This window comes from Mus pahari, chromosome 15 (assembly GCF_900095145.1).
Source record: "Mus pahari chromosome 15, PAHARI_EIJ_v1.1, whole genome shotgun sequence".
Taxonomy (NCBI): Eukaryota; Metazoa; Chordata; class Mammalia; order Rodentia; family Muridae; genus Mus; species Mus pahari.
Window position 1 is genome coordinate 67,451,665 of NC_034604.1, and position 10,903 is coordinate 67,462,567.

The 10,903-nt window shown below is 45.1% G+C and overlaps 1 protein-coding gene across 2 annotated transcripts in view; it reads right to left on the reverse strand.

Moving 5' to 3' along the window:
* The window catches only part of Ska1 (spindle and kinetochore associated complex subunit 1), a 10,610-nt gene extending 1,161 nt beyond the window's left edge, over positions 1–9,449 (reverse strand). Inside the window, exons 1-5 of one of the 2 annotated variants that reach the window (XM_021214912.1) lie at positions 9,265–9,449; positions 8,689–8,784; positions 5,890–6,014; positions 4,287–4,384; positions 1,636–1,773 (exon numbers count right to left, since the gene is read on the reverse strand). In XM_021214912.1, the coding sequence (XP_021070571.1) occupies positions 1,636–1,773; positions 4,287–4,384; positions 5,890–6,014; positions 8,689–8,773 (446 nt within the window). In that variant the 5' untranslated portion in view covers positions 8,774–8,784; positions 9,265–9,449. Of the gene's footprint in view, positions 1–1,635; positions 1,774–4,286; positions 4,385–5,889; positions 6,015–8,688; positions 8,785–9,184 lie in introns of both variants that reach the window. The other variant, XM_021214913.1, reaches the window with a different exon arrangement.
* Between the last annotated feature and the right edge of the window lie 1,454 nt (positions 9,450–10,903).

The window sequence follows — 10,903 nt, forward strand, 5'->3', positions numbered from 1 at the left end:
AAAAACATATTGGAATTGGACAAACAAAAGGAAGAGAGTCCAAGAATAGGCAGAAGAACCAAGACTCATTTTTTTGCACACTCAGGAGTCCTCTGAAAACACTAAATTGGAGAGGCAGAGGAAGGTGGATTTCTGAGTTCCAGGCCAGCCTGGTCCACAAAGTGAGTTCCAGGACAGCCAGGGCTACACAGAAAAACCCTGTCTCGAAAATCCAAAAAAAGAAAAAAAAAGAAAACACTAAATTGGATGATCTATGTGGTGGTTTGAATGGCACTATTAGGAGGTGTGGCCTTGTTGGAGGAAGTGTGTCACTGTACTGGTGGGCTCTGAGGACTCCTAGTGCTCAAGCTCTGCCCGGTACAGAAAAAAGAACACCTTCCTGGCTGCCTGCAGAAGCCAGTCCCTTCCTCGCTGCCTTCTGATCAGGATGTAGAACTCTGCTCCTCCAGCACCATGTCTGTCTACACTCTGCCCTAATAACAGACTGAACCTCTGAAACTGTAAGCCAGTCCTAATTAAATGTTTGCCTTTATAAGTGCTGCCTTGGTCAGTGTCTCCTCACAGCAATAAAATCCTAAGACAGTACATGCAGAGGACCTGGTGAAGACCTGCACATGCACACTTAGTCTGTAAGTTCAAATGTGCCTTGTTCATGCTAACTTTGTGTCCTTGGTGCCCTCCATCCCCTCTGGCTCTTACACTCCCACCTCCTCTTCTGCAGGGTTCCCTGAGCCCTGGGGAGGGGGATTTGATTGAGGCATATCATTTAGAGGTGAGTGTCCTAATGTATGTACTTATTCTTTAGAAATCATCACCGTGACCAAGGCAACTCTTATAAAGGCAAACTTTTCCTTTGAGAAATGTATTTCTTTCTTGATGATACTATGCCCTGCAAACCGTGAACATTCCTAAAATGCAGAAGTTTCTACAAGAAAAATGGCAAGCACCAAACCACAAAGTGACAGGACAGGCTGGTCATGGTAGCACACACTAATCCCAGGGCTTAGGAGAAGAGACAGGTAGATCTCTGGGAGCTCGAGGCCAGTTAGGACTCCACAGTGAATCCCTGACAAACCCTTTTCACTTCAACACACTACTCATCAGCAGAGACGATCGGTAAGCCAGAAAGCTTGGTCGACTGCAGCCGGTCTTTGCTACTCTGTGGGTTCTTCTTTTTCCCGCTCTTTACTCCCCTGCACCTGTTTCACTCCCTAAAACTTGTAGATAAAGAAGGATAGAGGGGAGAAAGAGATCCCCGAATCTAATTTCTTTCCCAACAGTCTGCTTAAACAGCCCCTTCTCCTAGTTTCCCAGTATTGGCAGCTCCATCTGTTCTATCCTATCTGCTGGGCTCAGGTTCTCCTGGCTCAACTGTGTCCTAATCTTCTGCACCAACTGCCTTCTCTTCTCACTCTGCTAACCCAATCTTTCTCAGCCTTAGCTGGGCTTTTAAACTGATCCTGTTCCCAGAAATCCAAGAGGCAGCCAACACTGAAGGTCACTGGGACAAGTAGTTCTAACAGCTAAGAACTTCTTAAAGAGTCAGTTGTCTAGCAACTGGAGGTCCTTTAAAGGGCCAGGCACACGAGATAAATTACACTACAGTTGAATATTAGAATTTAACTCAGTACTTACGTAGGAACGCCATTGAATTCATCCATAGTTATAAAGTGCATTTCCTTAATAATTCTCTGCTCTTTGGGAGGCTTCTTTGGTAGTACAGGCTCCTCAACTTTATCTGACTCTTTAGGATCCAGAGCTGGCTTGTGAACTCTATAGAGTAGAGATGAACATGCAGACAGGCAAGTGTCAGAATTAAGTAGCAGACTGAACATGTTTTTTAAACTTGGGGGAAAAAAAAAATCTGTAAATGTGTGACAAATCCTTGTTTAATAATTTTATAGCCAACTTTTCTTTGTATCTCTACCCCTTGGATATGAAGATCTCAGTTGTAAGAGGAATTCTGAAAATTAAGTTAGTAAATCTTCATAGTACATCTGTTTTCATATATATTCCCAACCATGTCTGTCACCCACAGAATGTCCACTCCACACCTCCCCGGTATTCCTGTTTACTTCTCAGAGTCAACGTGTAAAGCTGGGCTTAACTCCAGAGTCTCTTCTTCATCCTCCTAGCTGAGCCTGGAAACACCAATCATCTTCCGTGTACCCTAGTGTTGTCTGTTAGTCGCTACTATTATGTCACTAGCTATCGCAGACTCAGCAAGAACCACAGGCCGCCCTTGAATTTGCTCTATAGCAAATGGAGTCTAGCAATGCACTGTAGTGAGTGAAGTCTAGAAACAGGCTGTAGCTCTCAGGCTGTTTAACTGCCCAGACAGAAGAGACATTGGCTGCCGTAATGCATGAACTATTCCAAGAAAAAAACACCAGACCGGGAAAATAAGATCCAACACAGAAGGCAGCAGAGGAACTCCCCAGAAAGACAACAGCCGGAGATCAGACCAGAGTGCAACAAACATAACAGGTTATTGTGGGTGGTCAGTAAATCTGGACTACTCTATCCAAGCTGTACAGTAGAATTACAGCAGGAATCACAGTTAAAACAAAGTGATGGCATCATACTTTCTTTGGTGAACACCCATATGACCTCCTCTATCATTAAACTGGCTGAATCTTCCCTGAACTTTCTCTTCTTGACCATGTACTAAGGACATGCTTGGTAACCCCCACTGAATCCACTTGAACCTACTCAAAACTCCAGCTTTGACCTGGCTGGTAACTGAAGCTGGCCCATGGCAGCTGTTCTGCTGGCCACACTCCTCTGGTTATCCACTGTCCAGCCCTACAGTCTGACTGATGACCACGAGGCCTCTTTCCTCTGATACTCAGCTGTAACTTTCTTCAGCAGTCTCTCTCCTTGTCGGGAAATTCTAAGAATCATCAAGGCCAGTAGAGAGGAGGGAGGGTCTGCATCAGAAGTATTTTAAGGTACTGGTTATATCCTGTTCTAAATTTAGCCCATGCGTATATAGATACTGATTTACTATTCTTTAAATTTTACATATACTACCAAAATCACTTTTCTATATATGCTACACTTCAAAAACTAAGTTAGCTATGGAACATTTGTACTTGCTGAAAGTACCTGTTAGAACCAGTTTTGGTGTCAGGACTAGAGAGATGGAGTAGAGATGAGAGTCCAGGAAAGGTGGGGGCACAACAGAGAAACTCTTATAGACAAAAAGGATAGACAGAAGATCTAATTCAGAGCCAGGCAATGTGAATAAGGCAGAGGAAAAGACACAAAACCCGAGAGACATACTGGGTAGCTGGTGGCTGATAGAACAAAAAAGAGTGAAGACAGAAGACCCTGCCTAGGCAACACAAGCAACAAAGACACATAGGCTAGACATATGGGCTAGACACATATAGGCTAGACACATGGGCTAGACACATGGGTTAGACGCATAGTCTAGACACATGGGCTAGACACATGGGTTAGACGCATAGTCTAGACACATAGGCTAGACCCATAGGCTAGGCCCATAGGCTAGGCCCATAGGCTAGACACATGGGTAAGGAAAGAGCCACTGAGTTCAGCCTTGGACCTGCCAACTTTGAGAGGATACAGCTCCCTCACCAGATTTCCAGCAGGCCACAAGAACACCAGAACTAGATGTCAAGACTAGAACTGGACACTTCAGAGCACTGACAACTAGGGTCAGACAAGCAGAACCACACGAGGCGCAGAGGGAGGGAGGGGACACAACCACATCTGAGACATGCCGGATGGCAGTCAAGGAAACGGGGCAGTATGGAAACAGCACCCAGGAACAAAGTGGGTGAGCAAGGGATGCAGACACAGAGCTGAGGAAGCACTTAGCCATCATTCTCACAAGAGCAGTGCAGTGGTAGCTGAACGCCAGGCACGCGCGCTGCTGGTGGAGTGGCAAGGGTGAAGTTGGTGGCTTCTCCAGCTGTTTCTCAGGGCTCACAGAGCCTGTCTGACCCTATAGGCAGTGGTTACCCTGGTTCTCAAGGGTCACGGGAGCTACTACCCAGAGGTCAAAATCTTGGTGATGAAAAGACCTTCACTGTCACTCTGGCAGAAGGGAGGAGACTGGTATCTAGTAGACCAGTGATGCCACTGAGTGCCCTATTCTATTCTCACAGCAAAGAACAGCCTGAAGGAGTGAGGAGACTGGGGAAGACAGGGAAGTACGACTTCTACTGCAAGAGGCAAAGTCAAGTATGCGACAGAAAGTAACTGAGACATTTGTTTCCACAAATACCCCAGACAGCAAGAGTCCACAGTATACTTACAAGCTCTGGGTCGCTGTCAGCTGAGGCAAATGGGGAGGAACGTGCTCTTTGAGATGCTCCACATCTTTACGTTCTTCTTCAAGAGATCCCCAGAGCTCCTAAATTTTAAAAATGCTCCTGAGCAAGACTTCTTCCTCTACACGTGATGTGTGACGTAAGACACGAGCTCAGAAAGGACCGCAATGCTCAGTCCTTGCGAGTGCCACAAGCAGGGACACATGGCTGTTCCTGGAGGATGGTAGTTCTCCCTGCTGCATTTTTAGAGAGCAAGCACTAAGCAACCACCCTGCAATTGTGAGGCTGAGATGAAGTTTAAGTCTTTCCCAAACAGGTTATCCTTGGGAAGCAGCTAAGGAACAGATGAGGGGCACGCTGACGCTTTTCGGTTTAGCAAATCGCTGAGTCAGCACACACTCCCTAGTGCGGCCTCTGCAACAGGACCAGAGCGAGGAGCTCAGCCCAGGGAGAGGCACTCGTCCTACATTTCTCATTTCTTTTACATTTAGGTTTTTTGTTTGGTGTGTCTTGGTGTCTGTGCGTGGGAGTCTGTGTACAGTGTGTGAGTACATACAGTGTATAGTATGTACCTGTGTACAGTGTGTTTGTGGAGCTGAATACAGCATGTGGAGTTGGATGTGTTCAGTGTATATATACAGTGTGTGTTTTATTTAATTTCTGCTAGAACCTGGGACAAGGAACTCATACCAAGAAAGCTCCCTGCCCTCTGACTCTCAATCATGTGACCAGACCTCATGTCCTGGGTGAACACACTCTGGGCTCCCATCTATACACTGAGTTCCAGGAAAGACGAGAACTCACTGACCAATACTGTTCTCCATTTTGAACTTATGACATTTTTCTTTTCATGTTCATGGCCACTACTTTCCTTTCAACTGGAGATTACATTAAGCTTGGTTATGCCCATCCCTAGAACTAAAAAGTCTTCTCAGATAAGGACTGCAGGCTGGAGGAGACCTGGAAGCTACCTTTCCAAGCTCACTGAGCATTCCAATGCGCCAAGAGCTGCATGGGATAATCACAGTGCAGACTGTTTGCCTCATTAGGAAAGTACACAAATGCTCTTATAAGCTGAAGTTAATCAGAAGACATATTTAGAACAAAACATGCACGTGAGTGAAGTTCAAGCTTTTCTTTAATGAGGAGTCCCTATATTTTATAAAAAGGAGGAAACAGAGGGTAGCTAAGAAACAGCTATTGTTCTTTAAATGAGAACCCTGAGACCTAAAGAGGTGACATGTCTCACTCAGGGTGGCAGAGAAGACCAAGGTGAGGGCCCACATCTCGTCTCGGGCAAGGTAGCTGTTCTCACTCGGCATTCCCCCAAGGCATCATGTTTATATTACACCTATGAAGAATTCTTTAGAGAATTTACTTTCTAGTAAAGTTCTATGCTATTGGCCATTAACATGAAGAAAGAAATGGCTGTCTTTCTGAGCTCTGTCATGTTGAGAACACAGTTACTTTACAGACTAATAGTTTACGAAGTCATAAACATTATAAACATAAAGAATCCTTACAAATGACCTGGTGACGAGAGTTTCTGGGTTCATCACCTTCTCTTTACAAGTCAGGAAAGCATTACCTTGAGTGAACGGTTAGTTTGTTCTTGATACTGAATTTCCAATTCAAATTTATTTAGAAGCTCATTTACTGTAATGATCTCATCTCCTATTTTACTTAAGGTGGTCTTCAGGGCAGGGTCTTGGCCTAGGATAAAGAAAGAGAAAACGGAGAACAAAGTATACATAAAATCCAAACATCCAAGACCCATGTGAACTCTTGGAACAGACACCTACAACTCAGAAAAACATTTGAGTAGAAAAAGGACAAATTCTTCTTCATTTAAGACCTGTCCCCGCCGGGCAGTGGTGGCGCACGCCTTTAATCCCAGCACCCGGGAGGCAGAAGCAGGTGGATTTCTGAGTTCAAGACCAGCCTGGTCTACAAAGTAAGTTCCAGGACAGCCAGGGCTACACAGAGAAACCCTGTCTCCAAAAACAGCAACAACAAAAAAGTAATAATAATAATAATAATAATAATAATAATAATAATAATAATAATAATAAAAGACCTGTCCCCATAGGTAACCTTAAATTGTCTGTCTTGTTTTGCTAATGTATGCCAAGTTCTTACTATGCAGTAGCCCAGGTTGACCTGGATATATCCCCCTGCTCAACTTCTTCAGGGCAGGGCTTATAGATGTGTGCCACCAGGCCTGGCCTAACTTTCATTTCCAAGTAGTACAGAAAAGAAGGAAAAGGGAGGTAAGCTTTTATTTCTGGCAAATTCCCTCAATACAGTAAAACCTTCAGAAATAATAAGCACCCGTATATAGATAGGCCTAGCTGAGTATTTATCAGAAAGAGGCAACTCTTCCCAAGTACCCACATGAGCCGGGACTCAAGACACCAGGCAGGACGTATGAGCAGAGGCTACAACCAACCCAGTCAGTACATGTGGGGGGATGCTAGAGGCTTCCGGGCTCAGTGACTACATGGACTATGGAGAAGATCCAATGACTTCTGAGACCTCAAACCACAGGGTGTTACAAGTGAGAAATCTCACTCGAGGCTGTTACCTACTTCAGGGGACATATTCTTTTTGGGGAGATGAGGGTGAGACAAGGTTTCTCTGTATAGCCCTGGCTGTCCTGGAACTTGCTCTGTAGATGAGACTGGCCTCAAATTCACAGACGCCCACCTCCCTCTGCCTCCGTAGTGCTGGGACTAAAGATGTGTGCCACGACACCTGGTCAGAGGACATATTCTTAAGGAAAATCTGAAAAACTTCAACTGCCAGGGAGCTAAACTTATGTTTAGACTGCCCTTCAAGTGTGTGCTTGTATAGGGGAGGTGGGCCTGAAGACGGCGGCGGCTCACTTTGGGAATTTCCAAGTTTGCAATTCATCCTTGCTAGTGAAAACTCTTAACCAGAGGTAGAAACCACAAGAACAACAAAGGCAGACTGGTGAAAACCCTGAGGGCCTGGAAGAAGCAAAGACACTTAGAAACAGCATGCTTACACTTCCTGTACCACCTAGCACCTCTCTAGATTCATAGATTTATGAGGGGTTGGAAAGCCTGAAATGTCTTCCTCCCTACAAATACAAGAGGCTCAGCAGGCGAAGGCACCTCGTGCCTAGCCTAACTAACAACCTGGTTTTGATTATGGTGGAAGCAAAGAAGCAACTCCCCCAAGCACAGACACTAAATACTAAATAAAATCTAACAAAACACTGTTTTAAGAATAACTTTTGGGCTGGTGAGATGGCTCAGTGGGTAAGAGCACCTGACTGCTCTTCCGAAGGTCCTGAATTCAAATCCCAGCAACCACATGGTGGCTCATAACCATCTGTAACAAGATCTGACGCCCTCTTTTGGAGTGTCTGAAGACAGCTACAGTGTACTTACATATAATAAATAAATAAATCTTTAAAAAAAAAAAAAAAGAATAACTTTATAACTTTAAAAGGTTTTGTTGTTGTTGTTCTTTTTGTTTTTTGTTTTTGGAGGCAGGGTTTCTCTGTGTAGCCCTGGCTGTCCTGGAACTCACTCTGTAGACCAGGCCGGCCTCGAACTCAGAAATCCACCTGCCTCTGCCTCCCAAGTACTGGGATTAAAGGTATGTGCCACCAGTCAGTGTGATTAGGCATACCTATAATCCCAGCACCCAGGAGGCAGAGGCAGGAGAATCTTTGTGAGCTGAAGGACTACATAGAGACAACCTAGCTAGTAAGAAAAAAAAGAAGTTGTATGTGTACTTCAAACAAGCAAAGGATGGAACACAAGTAAGTGAAGAACATTTGAAATTTGATGGTATTTGCTGTGTGGAAGCAGAAGGAACTAATCATTCCTGGCCTGGAGTCTGATGTGGCTGGAAAACTTAACTTCATGAAAGGACACAGAAGACTTAACACTTCCTAAATGCCAATCACTACATCGCTGTGAGGTCTAGTGTGTTACTCTTATTTTGCCTTGCTAATTCTGACACTAAATGCATAATAGCTAAAATGAACTAGTAAGTTCATTTCAGAGATTTTTGAGTTTTGTTGTTTTTTTTTGGGGGGGGGGGGGAGCAGGGTCTCACTACATAGCTCTGTATGTATTGGAATTCACTATGACCACCAGGCTGGCCTTAAACTCTTGAGATCTGTCTGCCTCTGCCTCCCACTTACTGGGATTATTGATCCCAGAAGAACGTAAGTAAAATGAAATGTTCACCCATTACTTAACGGCCCCTCTACATTATTCAAGACAGTGTGACACTGGAGTGTTTTGAAAAATCATTATTGGAAATCTAAAATTACCTTACTAAGCGACAGCCACGGCAGAATAATCAAGACGCCTTGTGTGTACCCCAAATCTGAGTCTGTTTTGCTTACCAAGATTTCTTATCGACAGAATTTTCTTAATATTCCCAATCTTCTCGTTAACATAAGAGCACAACTGTTCTAGATCTGAGTCCATCCTTTAAGCATCTAAATAAAACATCAGAGAAACGCTTTTAAAAAGAAAGTAGAGCCACATTTCTGTTCACTTTCAATATCTAAAAATATTCACAAGTAAACAACTCTGAAGAGAAAGAACGCAACCATAGCCTTTTTTTTTCTTTTCCAATTCTACAAAATTCAGTGTCTAACAAATACACAGTGGTAATCTGTCTTGGAGGCTCCTGCAATCATGGCACCTTAAACCAGAGCTGCCATCTCCCGCCAGGCTGGTGGAAGGAAAGGTCCTTGCGAGGGTTGAGTGGAAAGGTGCCAATCCAATCCTTTGACAACGCGATGCGGCATCGTCAAGTCCATGCTTGAGAACCGCGCCACGCAGCTACCAAGAATAAAAATGGCAAAAACAAACCCAACCCCTCGTAACAATTACGATTTTGCGCAGGCCCGGGTTGGCCGCGCCTGGCTGGAACCCGCAGTCGGGGAAGGCGCCGTGCCGCCCGCTCCCCGAACCTGCTAAGCGATGCCTCCTCGGGCGGCTTCGGAGCCAGCGACCTCGCGAGAGTCTGGAGCGAAGAGCCTGCGCCACGGCTGGGGACCGAGCGCACCGGTCCACGACCGAAACGCCAAATCCAGACGCGAGGTTCCAGAGCCCAAATTCAAACTGCCCGCCGGACCTGCGGCCGCGCAGGCGCACAAAGGCGCTCCCCCAACAGCGCAGACTCCGCTGGCGCAAGCATTTCCGCGGGAATCCGCAGCGTCTGGGCGGGGTCGTGGGCGGGGCCTGGGGCGGAGCTAGGGGAGGATTGGATCACTTCTGACTTAGAAGACTGGCTTTTGGAGCCCTAGAGCTCTCGGTGGGTGAATTCCGTTGGTTATCCTTCTATGACCACAACCCACGAGCAGCTCAAACAGTGGCTCTCGAACCTGCTGCAGAGTCATCAGGGGCAGCTTTTACAAACACCAGGGACTGGGAGCAAATTATGAGCTCAGACACTCAGAGCATTTTATTTTATTTTTTAAATACTCCCAAATGATTCCAGAAAGCAGCCAATTTGGTGAGCTTAAAGATTCTGCCTTTATGGGGATTAGATACATCAAGATGGAAGCCAAGGGAACTCACTTCAGATACAGATGCTTAAAAAGAAAGTTTTATTTTCTGCGTGCTCAGGGAGGCAGCCAGTTCGGGATCTAAACTGTCCGAAGGGAAGTTGCACAACATTTTTAAAGGATGGGAACAAAGTGAGAGGGAGCTGGGGGAAGCTGCTGTGTTATCTAATTGTGTTTTGACATTGTAGATTAAGCAAGAGAGTAGCCACTGGAGCCTGGGCCATATCCAGGGCACCTGGCTTCAGGGTCCTTAATTCATTCTCTTAGACATTATATCGGGGGCTCAGAATGATAAGGAGACAAAGGAGCGACTCAGCAGCATGTAATTAGGGCATAACAGGATATATAACTTATGCACCTTGGTTTAGACAACAGAAATTTCTATATTATTTACATAGGTGAACAGATAAAAAGAAAAAAGAAAAAGTTTGGAGAAGTGGGATAGGTGTTCGTTCCTAGGCCTGGGAACTTGAACTTGTTTGACCCTGCCAGCAGATGAAGAAGTTGTCCTTGAGGTGGCTGGACTCGGACACCTGTTTACAACAGAAGCTGTTTAGCTTGTACGGAAGTCCTCAGGTCCCCTGGGCCCTGGGACCTTGAATTGAGTTTCTCCTGATGATTAAATGGAGTCGGAGAACAAAATGGTGGTACTTGGAATGCGTTTCTTTTGCTTGTTCCCAACAATACTCTACAAACACCAAATAGACAATTGCAAATATTTATGATATGAAAGAGAAGAGGAAATACTGAGGAGGGAAGGGTTAAGTAGGGATGGGAGAACGAAAGGGGTCAATCATAATCAAGTAAGTATTTATGAAATGGGTCGTTAGTCACAGGGACAAAAATGGATACCTAGAGAGAAAAGAACACAGGAACTTTGAAGAAATAATGTCAGGAGACTTCTCAAAACTTTTAAGATCCAAGAGGCCTATATAGTTAGGGTTCTGTAGAGGAACAGAACTTATACAATGAACCTTGTCTGTTTAGGCTTCTGAAACCTCAAATGGGGGCTGGTGAGATGGCTCATTGGGTAAGAGCACCC